Source organism: Notamacropus eugenii, chromosome 1 (assembly GCF_028372415.1).
Source record: "Notamacropus eugenii isolate mMacEug1 chromosome 1, mMacEug1.pri_v2, whole genome shotgun sequence".
NCBI classification, from domain to species: domain Eukaryota; kingdom Metazoa; phylum Chordata; class Mammalia; order Diprotodontia; family Macropodidae; genus Notamacropus; species Notamacropus eugenii.
The window spans coordinates 36,001,298-36,021,224 of NC_092872.1; the positions used below are offsets into that span (position 1 = coordinate 36,001,298).

The window sequence follows — 19,927 nt, forward strand, 5'->3', positions numbered from 1 at the left end:
GGAGGGCGACTTAATTTTCTTCCTTCCTAAAAATTACTACATTTTACTGATGCCTTTTGTCTGTACATCAATCTTTTCCATCCCCAACTTGAACTCTCCTTTGTGACAAAGAAAAACAATTAGGCAGAAAACAACTTATTCATTTGACATTATGTACTATGTTCTTCCCTCATATTCCTCTAATTTTCATCATGAGGAAGGCATTATTTGCTCTCAGGGATTTTCATTGGTTTTTGATCCATGTAGGGATCATGTTCTTTTTTCCAGATATTTCCATTTTTTGTAATGATATATTGTTTTTTTGATTTGACCTATTTTCCTCTGAATCAGTTCATACAAATCTTCTCATGTTTCTCTCAGTTGCTTATAGTCATCATTTCTTATGTTCAATAAAAATCCATTATATTCATAATATATTATAATCATATATATTATATTAAAGTAAAAAATATTAGACATATATATTCATAGAATTTTTTTAAGTTATTCTGAAATCAGAGGGCACTCAATTTGTTTACTGATTTCTGTTACCATAGAGAGGGTTGCTATGAATATTTCAGTGGACCTACATTTTTATTGTCTCCTTTCTTGAAATGTATGACCAGGCATGGTCTTGCCAAGTCAATGCACATTAACTACTTAGTCATTTTTTAGCGTAACTCTAGAACTATTATGTGTAAAAGGTCTCACTGAAGGCTTATATGTGCACTCAGGAATAAGAGGAACCCCCAACTATTTGGTATTTATTAAAGTCATCAGTGTTCATAAAAATTCCTATTCTTTGCTACAACTTCTCCAGGATAAATTATATCTCACTTTCCAAGTTCCTTTGCCAGGTCTTTGATGGGGAAGTGCTTGGCTATTGATAAGCCATGAATGTTTTCTCTGCAAACAGAACTGATGCTAATCTAGAGGAGACAGCAGAAAATATGGCACCATGGTTGACCAGAATAATCCATCAATTTATTCAACAAACATTTATTAAGTTTTTTGGTGAAAGGTCACTGTAAAGCAATTCAGTGGAGCCCACTCTGTGAAAATTATTAGAGGGACCACTTTGTTCTTTTACAGTTACCTTCTCTTTCCAGCTTCACGTCTCATTAGTCTCTTCACCCGTTGTGTCCTCCAGCCAAAGTGGACCGCTCCATGTCCCGGAACATATACTGTTCCATCCTGTCTCCTCGTCTGCCTTCATTCTGTTTCTTGTACCTCACTATCCTTTTTTAGCTGCTGAATTTCTATCCACCCTTTTAAAACTAAAAATACTGCCTGTTCCAGGAAGCCTTCTCTGATGGCTTCTTCTTGTAAGTACCTTCTCCCTGAGACCCAGCAAATCATTTTGTTTTGTAGCTAACACACTTTCATGCTTTATTACATATTCTAATTGTCTATTTATGTGTCTCAACCCCCTACTAGGCTGGAAAGTCCTTAAAGCAGAGAGGGGAGTATATCTTTACTAAACTTTGTACCTACCTCAGCCTTTAGTTCAATGTTTTGAACATACTCATAAATATTAGTTTAATTTGAATCTCCATGAAAGTCTGCAAAATTATCCCATAGCTCTTATCTCCATTCTGGATGTTGTGCACTACTTTTCACTGGTTTTCCAATCAGGTCAGAATACTGTCAAAAGTTTTACAGTAATGACAACTTAATGGAAAAACAAAACAAAACGTTGACACACCTTTTTATTCTTTCCTTTAATGGAATGTGGAACCCAATATTAGGATAAACCATTAAGACACTGAACAGAGTCAAAGAATGTGCTCTATTTCCAGGTCTACTGTAGCTGCCATTCCAAACAAAATATGTATTACTTCTCTGATTCACTAAGCACAAGTACAAGTAATCTGCCCTTTAATGGCCTCTCCAAACGACAGACCAAATGGTTTTGTGAAGGTCAAGTCTGATTTAAATTGTTGATGAATTAGTAGCTAATTCAGCATGATTGAATATTAATATGGAACAGTGGTAAGTAATGCAGTTAAAAGCTTAATGAGCACATTAATGAATAGGACAATTTTTTTTTCTTTCCACCTCATGTAGAAGTTTAAAGTTACCAGCGTATTGACAATTTGTTAATTTTGGATTGCTGTCCTTCCCCCCCTACCCCGCCCAGTTTATGTGGTCAACATACAGCAGTGTATCGATTAGACTCCCCAGTCTCCAGAGCCCAGACACGAGGATCTGTCAAGCATGAAGCTATCAAATATTTGAGATACTTTTGTACAAATCACTAATAAATTTAAAGGGGGGGAAGGAATTAACATCTTATAAACTACACCCACTGAGATAAGCATTCCAATTAGAAATTTCATTATTTCTCCAGTCCGTTTTATGTGGAATACTAGGTTTTATTGCCAAATACCTGACAGCCAAATTGGAAACAAGCCACAACTGTCAAAGTATAACAGCTCTGACTATTTGAATCTGTTACATTGTGATGTTTCTCATGAAAATTTAATGAAGAGGGTGCTTTGAAAGAGGTTCTGTGCATAAGGGGGACGGATGGAATTTAATTACCCTTATTAAAAATAAGAAAGGAAAGCTCTTTACATACTCTCTTCTATTAGTATGCAAGATAGATTATCTTTGTTATGCACTTGTGTGTATGAAAAAGGGGCTCTGGAGTGTTCTTTATGAGCCTAGAAGGGAAGGAGAGGTCATACAAATGCATTAGAGTGTTTTTCTGTATGTCACAAGTCAGACCTTGTCAGGGATTCCCAAGGTAAAGGCTTCACGTTTTATAAATGGTTATTAAATCTAAATTTCTTTGGTAAGAGCCTAGAGCAAGTGGCCCGACAATCCAAGCCTTTGACACTTGCTGTTGATGGGTGGCAGATATTGTGGCACTTCAAGAGAGATCCAAATCCAGTTGAGAAATAGTGACTGCTAAAACAATATTTATACACGTTCACGTTGCTAGCGATTAAGTAGCCTAAGGGAGACAATAGACCCTGAGGTATCATAGCATCATCCCGGCATCTCTAAAGTGCTATTTTGATATAACTGTATAGGCTTAACTAGGTTTTTAAAGTGATTCAATCTGATTCAACAAACTTTCTTGTTGTGAAAGTGATCTTGGTTATGTCCATGGAGTGTCAGTTTTGGTAGGTCCCACTGAACTGAAAAGGCTTCCAGGATGGACTCCACTATTATCACTGTGTCTGCTATCCAAGGGCTAACTGAGCTTACTATGGAGAGGAATGTCTTTAGCAAAAAATTGGATTCTGTATCATAACATTTTTAGTGACAGTGGTCCATGAATTTGGCAAAAATACAAAATAAGCTTTGCTCCCTGAGCACTTCTTTCTAATGCAGTGAAGAAGTCAGAATGGTGAAGAGGTGACAGAAGAATCACTCATTTCTAAGTCTGTCTTCAAACATTAATTTTTACTACAATTTGCGGAGCACTTTGCTAGGCAGTGAGGGAGAGAAAGAGTTTAATTGAAGTAAAGTTGTAGCCTTCCTAAAGTCTACAGTCTAATATGATATGGCACAAAAAAACTGTAGTGCAAATGAAAGTAGAATAAATTCATAAAGGCAGTTTAAATGTGGCTTAATAGCAGCGATGAGAGGAAAAGGCACTGTTATTTTCTCCTTTCCTTCTATCTCTGATGCTTAGCATAGTGCCAGGCACTTCGAAAAGTATTTAATAAGTGCTTTCTTATTGCTCATTGATTTTGGATTGATCCTCAGTTGTTGATTTATTGATCTGTGCGAAGTCCAAGACAGGAAAAAACATTACCCAGAATTCTTAGAGGAGGGGAATTTGAATCAGGTTTTAAACAATAACTGGAGGGGGGAGAATTGGGGGGGATGCAGGGGGGAATCAGGTGAAACAAACAAAATCTATAAGCTTCGCGAAGTCTCCTTGAAAATATCCCTCAGTTCTAGGTGAAGAAGGTAATTTAGTTGCCATTGGACTACTCCAAGTACGTTATTTTTATCCTTTGAAGCAGTGTGTGTCAATAGCTGCTGGGCAAGATGCTTGATGATATAGCTTGCATGGAATAGCAGCTATTGATCTTTTTTCCTCTTTTTTCAAGTAATATTAAAGCTGCTACGTAGATGTAAAAACACTGACAAAACCTTTATAGTCATAAAGAACAGCCTGATGAAATTCAAATGGAATAGATTGTTATGATTAACATAACCTGCTTTCCTAGGTATCTCTCTGCACTAATTTTTGTTGCCTTGAAAGGGAGTCTCTGGTTAGATTTATAATTTCAGAATAATTTCTGACTCTTGTCTTTGAGGAATCAGAATAGGACATTAAGAAGAGCATGAGATTTAGGGTCAAGGACTTGGATCAAAATCCTCTCGTGCCAATAACTACCTTTGTGACCTTGGACAAATTGCTTAGCATCTCTGGGTTTTAATTTTCACATCTGTAAAAGGGGAGAGGGGGTTGAACAATCAGTGGTATCAAAATAAATTTAAAAGGGAGCCACTAATCAATCTCTCTCTCTCCTTCTCCCTCTCTCCCTCTCCCTCTCCCTCTCCCTCCCTCCCCCTCCCTCCCTCCCTGCCTCTCTCTCTCTCTCTCTCTCTCTCTCTCTCTCTCTCTCTCTCTCTCTCTCTCTCTCTCTCTCCATATATATGGTTCCCTGTTACCACATATTGACTTAGAAGACTACATTAATATTTTCTGTATTCTGTTGGTATTCTTATTTATTTTGTTAAATATTTCTCAATTACATTTTATTCTGGTTCACACCGAAATCAGGAGTGTTGCAGGACACAGTGCCAGTTGGCCCTGTGTTGAACACCTCTGACTTATATGATCTCAAGAGCTCTTCCCAGCTCTAAGAAAAATGATCTTATGATTCTCTTTGAATATATTATATGCATACATATGTTGGTGTACATTTTTAGGGTCTCTTCCCATAGGCCATTCTTATCTATAAATTCCAGAGTAGCTATTGTAGTTATAGGACTAAAAGATTGTAAGTGGATATAGAAGAGTTTCAAATAATCCACAGAACTGTATTCAATAGATCAGTCACAAAGGTATAGCTTATCACTTAATTATCTAGAGATAATCTCTCTCTCTCTCTCTATGTGTGTGTGTGTGTGTGTGTGTGTGCATGTGTGTGTGTGTATTTATATATGTATGTGGACAGCTAGGTGGTGCAGTGGATAGAGCACTGGTGTAGGACTTGGGAGGACCTGAGTTCAAATCTCACCTCAAACAGTTGACACTCACTAGCTGTGTGACCTTGGGCAAGTCACTTAGCCCCAAATGCCTCATCCTGGGTCATCTCTAGTCATCCTGATGAATATCTGGTCACTGCATTCAGATGGCTCTGGAGGAAAAGTGAGGCTGGTGACCTGCACAGCCCTCCCTCACTCAAAACAAAGTCAAGTGCAAGTCATGTCATCATTTCTCTGATGGCACGGTCTTCTTTGGCAACGAAGGGTGAACACACACATGTATATATATATATTTCTTTAGTCTTAAAATGTACAAAGTGTTGTCACATGAGTTATCATATTTGCCTTCTTTTTAAAAACTGTTTTATTGATGCTGCTATGTCTCAGTAATGCCTCTTACCAGAATTCTTTGTAATGAAGAGATATGAAAGCATAAAAGCATCCGACCTGCTGCATCTGATTATGTATGCCGCATTCTACATCTGTAGTGTCTATCTCTGCCTAGAGGCAGGAAGTGGACATCTTCATGTGCCTTCTGTAACCAGATTGGTCTTGGCCTTTAATATGAATTATGATACATTTTACTGTTCTCATTTATGTTACTGTGATCATTCTATACATTGTTCTATTTTCTTTGACTTGTTTCAGTTTATATCAGTCTTCCCAAAATCTTCTGAATTTCTTTTTTTTTATTGCTTCTTATAGTACTGTGTTGCTACCATAGATGTTAATTTGGTACTCATAATAATTCTATGAAGAAGATTGGATAAGTATGATAATCATTTTATTACGTTAAAAGAGTATGGTGGCCTCATTCCTCAAATATGTAGGGAACTGTGTCAAATTTATTTTTTAAAAAAAGAGCAGTTACCCAGTTGATAATGGTCCAAGTATATGAACAGATATTTTTCAGAAGGAGAAATCAAAGTTATCTATAGTCATGAAAAAGTACCCTAAATCACTATTGACTAGAGAAATGCAAATAACAACTCTGAGCTACCACCTCACACCTATCAGATTGGGTAACATGATAGAAAAGGAAAATGACAGTGTTAGAGGGAATATGGAAAAACAGAGACACTAATGCACTGTTGGTGGAGTTGTTAACTGGTCCAACCATTCTGGTAAACAATTTGGGACTATGTTCCAACAGCTATAAAATTGTGCATGCCCTTTGACCCAGCAATATCACTGCTAACTAGGTCTATATCCCAAAGAGATCAAAGAAAAAGGAAAAGGACTTTAAGTACAAAAATATTTATAGCAGCTCTTTTTGTGGTGGCAAGTAATTGGAAATTCTCCCATCATTGAGGTACCTTTATACAAGTTGTGCTATATAATTGAATCCAAATATTATGCTATAAGAAATGATGAGCAGGATAGTTTCAGAAAAAGCTAGGAAGGTGTCTATAAACTGATGCAGAGTGAAGTGAGCAGAACCAGGAGATCATTTTGTAATGATAATCAACTGTGAAAGATTTAGCTACTCTGATCAATATAGTAATCTAAGATAATTTCAAAGGACTCATGATGAAAAATTTTATCCACATATTGAGAGAACTGATGAATTCTGAGTGAAAATTGAAGTTTAATTTTTTCTCTTTATTTTTCTTGCTTTTTTGCAACATAGCTATTATGAAAATGTGTTTTGCATGATTTAGATGTATAATTGATGTATTGCTCAACATTTCAGTGGGTGGGGGAGAGCTAGAAAGCTAGAGAGTTAGAAAGAGGGAGAGGATTTGGAACTCAAGATTAAAAAAAAGAATTAAAAGTAAGTAATAAATTTATAAAAAATGAATATGATGTAGAACTCCATTGTGTTGGGTTTATAAAGAGACATAGACACAAATAGCACAGAACAAGAGGGGAAGGACTGTGTCTTGCACTGGTTCAGGGCAGCCCCTCAGATGATCTGCAACCTATTAAAGTATGAGCATTTAGAATGATAAAACTCAAGCAAATATAGCACTTCACACTTTAGCAGGCAAATCTTCACAAGAAATCTGCAAGTTAAGTCTTGCAAGTGTAATCATCCTCACTTGACAAAAGAAGACCTTGAAATTCAGAAATATGAGTGACTTAAGGCCAGATCACCAGAAGTTGTCAGAGACTAAATCAGGTCTCTGGCTTCCAGCCTCTAGAATACAGTTTCCATTCAAACACACTGGAAAGCACATGCAAGAAACAAAATGAAAAAACAATTCTCATGGGATGATGCTGACACTTCCCATGGTAGAATTTATGTCTCTCTGCAAGTCTTGCCACTAGGTCTTGATTAGTGCAAATAAATGAATGAACTGAAGTAGCTATGTATATATATTTGAAAGGTATAATTATGTAAAATATGGTCGTTGGTTCCAGCCCAATGTAAATAGGCAGTACAAATTCAAGTAATGCAAGAACTTTGAGGGAATCACTATTCAAACTATTTAGAGCCTAGTTGTACAACAAAGTTGATGGTAAAAGAAAATTCATCTAATTACTCTAACTGTCATTGGTTGAATGGAAGTTGTGATGTGTTTTTGAATCCTGAAAGGTTTCACACAGCTCTTTCGAGGAAGAAAAGTGTTCACTCTGTGTCTTGTCCAAATTGCAATTTTGCATAACTTTAGTGTACCTATCTCAGTTCCTCCAGTGGTTACACAAGAGTCTGATTTAAAAATTCTTGGCTAGACCCACTGCCAGTCAACTGTCATGAGTTAGGAATATACCTGGGACATTGTTTAATTGTAATATTTCAAGACCTGAAATCATGTTTTGATGGGAGAATGGTGAGAAAGAACTAAAAAAATTGTCTTTTAGATGGTGTGGGAGGAAGAAGGCTCTAGACTTTTGGGGGGGTATTATTTGTTAACCTTTAAGAATGTGGGAGTACCTTAAGAGAAGGAAAAATTATCTCAAGAAGCTACTATTTTCTCTGCCTTGAATCTCTTAATGTTGTAGACCAGTGGTTCCAGATTTAAACAGAAAAGAATTCCTGCCTCCATATATTGATGTAGAAAATCATAAATTAACATTATCTATGTTGTATTTGTATTTTGTTTATTAAACCACTGTCAATTAAATTTTAATTGGGTTCCAGGCTCTACTATGTCAGAATTCGGCATCGCTTTTCTAGTCTATCTAGCATGCAGCTGGTAAAAATATCTTTCCATGTCTTACCTTTTCTACTCACTTTTCTACTTACAACAGTGACATCAAACCTTCATTAGCCCTCTATTGCCTGTAAGATAAATTGCACATTCCTTAACTTAGCATTTAAGTCCCTCTGACTTTTTCTGCCTTATTTAACATAACTACCCTTGACACACGTTTCATCCAAACTGCATTACCTAGTTGTCCACCCACCCTGTTGTTTCCTACCTCACTGTGTCTGCTTTCTGTTCTCCAAACCCAGAATATATTCCTTCCCCATCCCTTTAATCCCCTTAAATCTCTTTAAAGCCCTTTTTTATACAACCCAAATTTGTATTTCTCTCACCAAATTTTCATAGCATACGTTGATTGGATCTTTAATGTGTCCCATCCTAATCTGTTCATATTTTATTTATTCTTGAGGTACCACTTTGTCACAAAAATTACCCCAGAAACGCTTCCCTATTTTTACTCTATGTTGCTTGTTTTCATCCTAATGAACCTATTGATCATCAGCTTCCACCAATTATTTGTTTGTATTATTTATTAATTGTTGTATATATTTATTCTCACAAGTCAATAAGAGAACTCTATTCATTCAAAGTAAAGGCATTGAATTATCTCAGCCACTTAAAAAAAAGCAGTAGGCTACCATACCTCCTTAAAAAATGGATGTCACTCTTTCCACAAGTATAAACACCATGAATTGAAAAAATGGACATACATAAAGAACATGCCTGAGGGGTACGTAAGTGGGAGTACTAATGGTTATTTCCATTAAAATCCAAAATTTCCAGGTTAGCCACTAAAAAACAATAAAAAATTTACATACATAGGAAAAACATACTCAGGGACATATATAGAGGGGTATATATGAGGTTATTTGTAAAGAGACATCTCAGATCTCCAGTGCTACAGGGATGCTTACGCCTTCAAATACTTGGAGGTTCTCTGTATTCATTGCTTACACTACCGACCAGTCTCCTCCTGATTCTTTTTCTCTGCTACCTATTAAGCTTCAAGTGCAATCTTCAGCTGAGGTTCTCCCCATCCCCATAAAAGGAACAGTGGGTTCTGCCATCTCTCATTCATCTTAGAACCCAGAGGCTAAGCTTCAGTAATCTTAGGAAGGTGAAGTCTTTCTATACTTTGTGATCAGGATGGGAAATTCAATGAATACATATCAGTGGATCTCTACAATTAAGTCTTGTTGAATTGTGTTTGTTCAATCTATATTTGTCTTTTTTTTTTTCTGTGTTCCAGAGGATCAGATTCCCCGGGGCTTCCCTACCATAGACATGGGCCCACAGTTAAAGGTGGTTGAGCGTACTCGCACAGCCACTATGCTCTGTGCAGCCAGTGGTAATCCAGATCCAGAAATCACTTGGTTCAAAGATTTCTTGCCTGTGGACACAAGTAACAACAATGGACGCATCAAACAGTTACGATCAGGTAGAGTCTTGTTACTGTTTCAACTAATGTCTAGAGACTTTCCCCCCCCTTTCACTATTATTTTCTTTTAATTTAATTTTAGGTAATGATTTTTCTTCCTCTTCTCTCTGTTATTTAATGTGTTGTCCATTTCTGTGATGTTGTCATAGCCTGTTTCAGAGTCTGTCTCTCTCTCTTTCTCTGTCTGTTTCGTAGCTTCTTTTTATTCCACCTTGCTCACTGCTGTGACTGTATTTTTTGATAATTTCTTTTAACTGCTCTTTCGCAGTATTTGGTGAATTCATTTTTTTTCTCTTTCTTTCTTTTCTTTTTTTTTTTTTTTGACAAATTTATTTCAACATTGGACTTCATTCAGAACTTGCAAGGAGTACCAATGGTTATTTTCATTGCAATCCAAATCTTTCATATTAGACTCTAAAAACAAATTAATAAAAAGTGTGGTTTGTGCTATCTTTTCCATATTTGAACCCTCCAAAGCTTAGCAAGTTTGGACACATCTTCTTTCTACTTACTAATACATAAAACACAGATTTTCCCCGCCATGTGTGTAACCAGATATATTATTTAAAGTTCTGTTATAATCCATGAAAGCAAGGGGCCTTTTCCCCCTTTGAACAAGAATTTTCTAACATATTAGCCACAGTAGTGTGCGCCCACGTGAAAGCTTTTTGAACCCCCCCGCCCTCCCCCCCCCCAGTGTCTGGATCTACACAGAAGCCTGCTTTGGTGTAGACTCCAGCTTTCTCTGCTCGCTCTTTCTCTCTCTCTCTTTGCCCGTTGCCCTTTCCCCATTAGCCCTTCCTTCTCCCTCCCTTTTTCCCCAGTCCCCAGGTATATTCTTTGGTTCTCTTTAGATTAGAGGGGGGAAAAAAGGTATTTCTAAATTTCTTAAGTGTTAAGACCCATCTCCAGACAATGTCGTGGGGACTTATAATAAGCTGTAACCTTGGCATTAGTACTAATAATATTGGTGTAGAATAGTTCTTAACTGCCTGTCTTCCCAGAATTCTCAGCTTTTGACCTGTCCTGTGATGTTAAACCGTCTTGTTAACTGCCTCTTTGCTTGTTGTCAGCAGAATTGTGTAGATTGACCTGTAACTGTAAATTACGAATTAATTATTCACATGTGACATAGATTATTTAGTGTATAAAGCTTTAACTCTGAAAACTTATGTGCCAAATTATAAGGAATATAATAATATTTTTATGCTGTCTCTCTTCTCTCCGTATTTAAATCTCCAGAATCTATTGGTAAGTGCTTAGTTCTGAAGCGCACTTCACCCCCCACTAATTTCCATATTCAGAATATTATGATAATATTATTATTATTAATTATTAAAATGCATGGCATGCATTTTACTAACAGTCAGTGTAGTCACCAGATCTCTAGTGGCGCGCACACACACACCTCCACAGAAATGTTGTCCTAGAAACACTTGTCTAGCAGAAACAGTACACAAGTATCCCGTAAATGTAGTACAGAAATTGCATTATATAACCTCAAATGCAATGTTTGTTTCCAGATAGCTGTCAGTATATCCTATATAGTACATATATATATATGCTTAGCTATATATATATTTATCTATACACTTAAATAGACTAGCCAGTATTTTTTCTGAAAAACTATTATTGTTAAGTCTTTTTAAATGCATATGAGGCCTATGCAATATATTTCGGACCCTATGTAGATATAACCTAAGATCTAAGAATTCAGTTGCTAATCTTCAGACAGGCTATGCTCCCTATTGGGCCATTTGCCTTTTTGTGGTACAATGCAACTTGCTTTTATAACCTAATAATAATATCTAATATATTCCTGTTTTACCAGTATAGTAATTCAAGTTTCTTTTTAAGACCTTATTTAATTCTGTAAATCTAATTTGCTTCTTCTTCCAAAGCCCTAGCCTCCTTCTTCTCGTACTAATGCTTCTTCTTTCTAATCTTATTTGCATTCATATTATCCACCCAGGTGGTACACCAATAAGAGGTAAGAGTGCTGAACTAACGTTCACAGAATGATCTTACTCATTCTTTCTGTCCTTTCATCCTTTTCATCTTTGTCCTGTTTAAAGAAAACATGCAAAAATGTCCATCATCTTTATTTTTTCCTTTGTCCTGTTTGGTTATGATCAGTGACTCTCATCTTGTGACCTTTAATTTTCTTTTTTCCTTTCTCTTTTTTTTGTTCATTTGAAAAAAAGATAATTTAATTTGTGATATGCTTCAAAGAAAGCATATCCAGGTCTTTTGGCCATAGACCAGTCACAGCGTACCATCTGTCCCTCTCTTTATTTTTTTCTTTTTCTTCTTCTTTTTTCCTTTTTCTTTTTTTCCTCTTTTTTTTGTCCAACTGGAGAAAAAAAAAAAGATCATTTTTTTTTCTTCCTTAGCTGTTCTTGTTCTGGACCAAAGCCAAGGTGGTCTGGAGAACAGTTGCAGACATGCAGAAGACAACCTGGAAATATCTTCTTTTTGTCTTTATCTTTCGAAAGGGTTTTTGATTTTGTTCTGCGATTCTTTTTTCTTTAACCATGATAAAAAAAAGTCTCCCCTCCCCCACCTGATCCCACTTTCCTAAGATGTGACAGCCATGTTTCTCCCCTTCCCCCCATCCTTTTTTTTTTCTTGGATTTACTCGTCTCTGGATTTTTGTATTTTCTATTCTTCAGGCTTTGGAAAACATTGATGACTCAGTATTCTTGGTGGTATGTGGTATTACTGGCTTTTGCTACTCTGATGCAGTGTTTTCTTGTTTCGTATTTTTCTTGGGGTTTTGTGACACCACACTGCTAATCCCACTAGTGGATTTTGATGGGTGTCTTAAGGGGACCTTCCTGAGGTTCTCGAGCAGTGGTTGGTTGGTTCTTCCTTATTGGCATAGACCATGCTTTTTAACTTTTTTTTTTGTCTTCTAATTCAACTACTCTTTGTTTTTCAGCAAATGTTAACTTAAAAGATTGTAAGTTATGGGAAACCGTCTTTCTTTTCTTACAAATCTGCATGTCTTAAGGGAGTTTTGTTTCTTTAAAGAATATTTTGATGATTATAAATGACTAATGTGGTTTCTTTTTTTTCCCCACTTCACGCAGCCTTTTTGTACTTGCTGCTCATTTTTGGCTTTCTTCAGCAGAAGACTTTCTTGAAAACCAGAACTGCTTTTTTTGAGAGTACCTATCTTTGGCACCACTTTTGATAATAAAACCAAACCAAACCAAACAAAACAAAACAAAAAAAAACTTAATCTTTTGTTTTATTTAAAAGCCATACTTCCTTGAAGCAGTCTCACTCATCTTCATTTGAATAGTCTAGGAAATAATAATGTTAATTGCATAGTGAAGTTGTGTTTCAAAAGTGGAAATTTGTTTCCCTGTACTAGTATTGATGATCTGAAAGAAAATAATCTATTTATGTTTTTTTTCATCGCATCATTTTCTGTCTGTGCACCTTAGCGAGAAAATGAACCGACGTTGAGTGGACCTTCGCGTTCAGGGCTTTTCATGTTGTTAAGGGGTTTAGAGTTGTCCTCTGAGAAGGCCTTCTCTGACCGCCTGTTTGGCAATGTATTTTATATCCATACAGGCGCCCTCCAAATTGAACTGAGTGAAGAATCCGACCAAGGAAAATATGAGTGTGTTGCCACCAACAGCGCTGGTACTCGCTATTCTGCCCCTGCCAATCTTTATGTCAGAGGTAGGAATGACATAACCCTGGCATCTGATCTTCATTCAGGAACAGGGGGTGTTAAGACACTCACAGGGTCTATACAGTACTTACTACAGTATTAAACAAACTGTGTTTATAGTGAGCATTGCAATACTTTTTAAATAGCATAGAGAGGATAGGGATTGCTAAATAGAGTTTCAGGATTAAAAAAAAAAACTTTGGGGTCCAGTCTGTCTAATAACTTGACATTTGTAAGTATCCTTTCATTTTACATCTTGATTCCAACTTTTATTGCGTTGATTTCAATCTGTGTTTTGTAGTTTTGCATTTGCTTTGTTTGGGGGATGTTTTTTTAAAAAATTTTTGGATGTTGTTGGTTTTTGTTTCTCGTTGTTTTTCTTGTTTTCTTTTCAAACCCCTAAACTGATTGCTTGGTGTGCTACTTACTAATAAGCTCTCTGTGAAACTCTCAGCATTGAGGGGATGCGTATCTGACCTCTGCTACGGAGTTAAAAGGGGAAAGGTTGCCAGTGTTGAGCAGTAGCATATTCAGAGAGCATTAAATATATTTCCTTCCTTTCTTCTTTCTTTCTGTTTCTTCTTCCTGTAAACATATTATGTATGCCTATTTTAAAAATTTAACTTCTTAGAAAGTTGTCACTTCCACGGCAGTAACGAACTGGCTATATTTAAGAAAGAAATTACTTGTCTTAGGGACAAGTATGAATTATGAGGATACAGTCATATTTCCTTGTAAAGTAATAGAAATGATTAATTTTTTAAATCTATGCAAGGCTGTTCCTTTGATTTCAACTAGAAAGAACTACTTCATCTTCTCCACAATTCTCAAGGGCTGGTTCCTGTAGCTTTCTGTCAAATGTAAAAGCTCTTATTCCTAATGGATATATAGTATATGTATAACCTCATATGGGTGGGGGGAAAGAGATCCAAAATGGAAATGCCTTTAAGCTCTTTACTAAAGGGTGGGTAACCTCAGGAGATACCTAGCTTGATTTTGAAATTTTTGTTAGGGGTCATTATTGTAGTGGGGAATCTTGTATTTCCTTCCTTTCTACTTCCTTTTTGGAACCTGGGGTGGGAGGATATGAAGAAAAACGTTTCCTGCTTACAATCCTTTAAAAACCACTTGATCCTTTTTTCCAAAATGCTGACTTCCTATGCTGCATGAGGCATGTGTATCTTCTTCAAAGGAAAATTTCAAAATGATGCTAGCTATCCTTTCTAATGGCGGGAGAACAGTGAGAAATTGGTAACTTTTCAAATTGAGGGAGGAAGGTTGAACTAGAGCAAATAAAGATGTTCAAGTAGCAGTTGAAAGCCTTGATATGGCCTTTTTACTCTCTCTGTGTTTCCCTTGTTTTTCTCCTTTCCTCATTTCATTGTGTTCTGCATCAAACCCCCTACATCCCTCAGAGCTGCGAGAAGGTTGGTGTGTTTTTTACTTTTTACCCACCTTACAAAACTATTAATTAAGCCAATAACAAAGAATACAAATGAAATGAATGTAGCTGCATTGTGGCCTTCTTTTGGCTAATGTAATGTTTTATCAGAGAATGCCCCGGTCATGGCTTCTGGTGCTTGCTGGTATCTAACCTACCATGCATGATGGGAGAGAATGAGCCTGGGTGCATGGTCAAGTGTAATTCCTAATACGATGAGTGAGATCTGGTGAACTGGGTCAGTGTTCCTGCTTTTTGCCCCACTCCCCTTCTCCTCTCTTCAAACCTGTTTTTGATGATGCCTGCTATCTAAGGCATGAATTCCTGTAGTTGCTCCCCCAAGTCCAAGCATGAAGACTAAACTTTCCTCTATGTGTCAGTTTGGTTTTGAAATGTTCCTTGTTACTACAAATTGGACACTGGTTCCTGCTTGCTTTGTGAAGCCTCTGGAAATTGGTTGATGAAGGCATGCTCTGTTCAGTTTAATTTTCCTATGCCTGTCATTCATTTGTGAGGCCATCAGAAGAAGCCCTCTTGTCTCCATAGAGGTTCATCTCAATTTAAATTCAGCATAAAAGGGTTCAGAGGAAGAAATCATTTATTTTGCATTCTCTTATCTTTTACTGGGGAGATGGGTATTTTTGTGGTTGTTGCTGTGTATTCCTTTCCCCTTGAACCTGATCTCCAACCCTTCATCCCTGCGTTGCACCCTGGGTATTTAAGGCACGTTCTAACAATTCTTGGCCCTCTTACCGAAATACATATAGTGTATTCTTTAGGCTTTAAAAGCCTAAGAGGAAACTTGTTTCTTTCATGCCTTCTATCTTTGGCACTACCAACAAACACAGGCACACACATACGTATACAAAAATAAAATGACTGAAGCAGGAACACTGATTGATTATTGCCTGATAATTTTATTGGTGTTGTGTTTGCTTAAATATTAACTACTGTATGTTATGCCCAACTGTATGTTTTAGGTCTACTGGCCCTCATTATGAATGCTGGAAAAAATATGCTCAAATAGTAGCTTGTGTTGGTTTCCTTTAAATGTGAACCTAGTGGAATCCTGAATGTTAAATATGTAGCTTCTGGTCCCAGTTGGTCCTCTTTTGTGTTTGTTGCTTTATAACAGCATAAGCTTAATCTAATATCTTCTCTTTCTCAATCCTATCCTATTTTGAACCTCAATCTCAAACAGTGTCATCTATTTCCTTCTCCTTCCTTTCACTTTTTTTTTATGTTTCCACATTATCTTTTCTACTTTTTCTTATGTTTTATTTCAATTCTACCACATCTCCACTGTCTTAAGCATGGGTCTCAAGATTTCATCGTTCGCATGTCATGCATGACTGAATCCAGTATCCTTACTGGTTTTGTCTTGTTTTCTTCTCCAGTGACTATATATATGTATATACATATATTTTTTTCTATGTCCATTTCAGTGTTAGTGTGAGGTCTTGAGGCTGCATCCACTTTGAGTCTGAAAGCAAATCAAATTGCACTTTCAGTGTACTGTAGGTGATGTGTTCCAGGGCTGTGATGTGACAATGTGGTCCAGCACATTTACTCACATCAGCTGGAAGTACGCAGCATTGAAGTTGGTTTTGGTACTCAACTCAAGCATGCTGTTGGTCCTCCAGTTTCCTTCTTTGCATATACATGCATGCATATATAATTATATATATGCATGCATGTATATGTTTCTGTGTTTATCTTATGCATGGTGTTTGTGTTAGTATGTAGTTAGTCACGTGGGGCCCTAGTAGGTCTGAATCGACTTTTGTATGAATGTGTCTAAGATATCAACAAGTAAACATAAATTTTATTTTTTTATGTGTGCAGATACCATACTTGTATGGTCTGTATTCTATATTTATATATATGCTTCTTTTTTTGGTCCATTTCTTGAAAATCAAAATATGTTTAAATTGTTTAATTGTGTTTGTAGAGTGCATGTCATGTGTTTAATAAGCTCTCTTTTCTCTCTTCCTTTATCCCTTATTGTCTTTTTCTGTGTTTTGTTCCAGTTCGCCGGGTCCCACCCAGATTCTCTATCCCACCTACTAATCACGAAATAATGCCAGGCGGGAGTGTTAACATCACTTGTGTTGCTGTGGGGTCACCGATGCCGTATGTTAAATGGATGCTAGGGGCAGAAGATCTGACACCTGAAGATGACATGCCAATAGGACGAAATGTCCTAGAGCTGAATGACGTAAGGCAGTCAGCAAATTACACGTGTGTCGCTATGTCAACCCTTGGTGTCATTGAAGCAATAGCACAGATCACAGTCAAAGGTACGTTAAATTCCATGTGTTGGTGCTTTCTACTTGCATTCTGGGTGTCATCAGGCAACTTGATAAGGCACTTTAGGGAAAAATAATTAACTTCTAAACATTCTTTTTGTGTACTTTGACTTATGTTGATATTAAGCAAAACATCTCTTTAAATGTATTTCCCAACTAAATAGCCACCCCTAACACTTATATAAAGCTTAAATAATAGTCCACATAATTATAAAAAATATTTCTTTCATATGCCAATGCTTCAGTACTACTGATGTCCTTCAGGAAAAAAAAAGAGGTAGAACGGAATTGACATGAAATGAGATCAATAAAGTCCTTTAAAATAAACATCAAAAATAGCAATTTTTTCCATATTATTTCTCTTTTGACACATTACCAGATTGACATGTACTGTATAATCCTCAATTAATCCTCAATATTTTTTGTTGTTAGTATCCAGTGTTTAGCATAGTGCCTGGCATGTAGTAGGTTCTTAATAAATGTTTTTTGATATTTTTGATTAGTGGGGAAAAGTAATTGATTTTAGTCCATTGTCTATATGATGTGTGAACAAACTTCAATTTGGGAATCAAATGACACTTCTGATTGCTACTAACACTTCTGTCTTCCTGATGTTCATCTGTTAAACTAATTGCAAGCAGTTCCTGTGCCTTGGCAAAGTTTTTCCTGGAAATTACATCATAAAGTGATTGTATAGTTTTTGTCTAGAAAGACAATGATAAAATTAGGTGTTACATTCCCAGCTCAGATCTCAGAATCAAATAAATGATACTTATGGTCAACAATATCTTAAAAGCAAAGATATAACTGGAACCTGTACAATAATTTAAATTATATTTATATTATAAATTATTATTTGTTAAATTATATATTAACATGTATATATTATATATATTCTAGAAATATATATTATATATAAATATATTAAATTATCCTCTAAGTCCTATCATATAGATGTAAAAGTACTGTTATATACTAATTATGTACTTATCATATTCTAATGTGTAAGTATAGAATATCCAAGTATTTTGGTCATAAATATGCAGAAATGAATAGTTAGCTACAACAGTATTGAGTGTTTAATAGTGATTTGCTAATATTCTTAGCATTTCGAAGGGTTTTTGGAATTCCAGCTGTCAGCAGCAGCATCTGTAGGTTTGAGTCTTTGGTCTGCTATGTATTACTCAGACTCTTTACCTTTATGGACCTTAGTTTCTTCATCTGTAAAATGAAGAAATTAGATTATTTGATCTCTACGATTCCTGCCAGCTTCTTATATTTTATGCTCATGTTTACCTTGGATCTCATTATTTCCTCCTTAAGACTTTCTTGTTCTTGTGAAAATACTTTGGTAAATTTCATATGATGTTCTAATATCAAGCAAGTAACGGGAATTTTTTGTCAATTAATTTCATTTCTTTTTCAAATTTTTTTAAGCCTTGCCCAAGCCTCCTGGAACTCCTGTTGTAACAGAGAGTACAGCAACAAGCATTACCTTGACGTGGGACTCAGGCAATCCTGAGCCGGTTTCTTACTATATCATCCAGCACAAACCTAAAAATTCCGAGGAAGCTTATAAAGAAATTGATGGTGTGGCAACAACACGCTACAGTGTTGCTGGCTTGAGCCCCTACTCTGATTATGAATTCCGGGTGGTTGCTGTCAATAATATTGGGCGAGGTCCCCCCAGCGAGCCTGTCTTAACTCAGACCTCGGAGCAAGCACCTTCCAGTGCCCCTCGTGATGTGCAGGCTCGGATGTTGAGTTCAACCACCATTTTGGTTCAATGGAAAGAACCTGAGGAACCCAATGGGCAGATCCAAGGCTATAGGGTGTATTATACCATGGACCCTTCTCAGCATGTCAACAACTGGATGAAACACAATGTTGCTGACAGTCAGATCACTACTATTGGGAACTTAGTGCCACAGAAAACTTACTCCGTGAAGGTCTTGGCTTTTACCTCAATTGGAGATGGTCCCCTTTCAAGTGACATTCAAGTCATCACTCAGACAGGAGGTAAGCTAACCTAGCAGGAAACTACAAGAAGCGCTCTCTCTCTCTCTCTCTCTCTCTCTCTCTCTCTCTCTCTCTCTCTCTCTCTCTCTCTCTCTCTCTCTTTCTTTCTCTTTCTCTCTCTCCCTCCCTCCCTCCCTGCATTTTCTTGAGAGCACATAGTGACCAGGCCAAGATTTTTCATTTGTGTATAACTGTTCTGGGAGATAGTCTACATTTAGATCATACTTGGAACTCACATTTCATCATCTGCATTGTCCTTGAATTTTCATATGATTTTTTTCACTATATCAAGATGTTTAAATATAAAATAATAATCTGTCAAAAAAGAGCAGGACTTGAAACAAAATAACTTAGATAATTTTTAAACTTGGGACATACATCTAATCCTACATTTCTTAGCCTTAAGATAAAAAGAAAAGCTCATAGTCGTACAACTTTCACTTTCTGACAAGAGGAAACACACAGACTTCTTTTTAAAAAATTTATTTTCCTGGAACTAAATTGAAGCAGGGATTTATATCATAGATCTTTGCAGAAAGATATTGAATGGCCTTGTGAATAATATCTTCAGCCACAGTTTTGCAGAATACATAGGAACATGGTTCAAACAAATGAATGTTTCATTTACCTTTTATAAAAGCAGTGTGTGTGTGTTTTTAGAATTATACTCATTAATAATATAAAAATGATAATAATGTAATAAGTAATGATAATAATGATTTTTAT

General features: G+C 36.4%; 1 protein-coding gene across 8 annotated transcripts in view; it reads left to right on the forward strand.

Moving 5' to 3' along the window:
• Positions 1-19,927, forward strand: part of PTPRD (protein tyrosine phosphatase receptor type D) — a 934,659-nt gene that overhangs the window by 711,950 nt on the left and 202,782 nt on the right. For all 8 annotated transcript variants that reach the window (XM_072596637.1, XM_072596633.1, XM_072596674.1 and 5 more), the window contains 4 exons: positions 9,559-9,747; positions 13,330-13,440; positions 16,904-17,173; positions 18,620-19,201. In XM_072596637.1, coding sequence (XP_072452738.1) covers positions 9,559-9,747; positions 13,330-13,440; positions 16,904-17,173; positions 18,620-19,201 — 1,152 coding nt within the window. The remainder of the gene's footprint in view (positions 1-9,558; positions 9,748-13,329; positions 13,441-16,903; positions 17,174-18,619; positions 19,202-19,927) is intronic.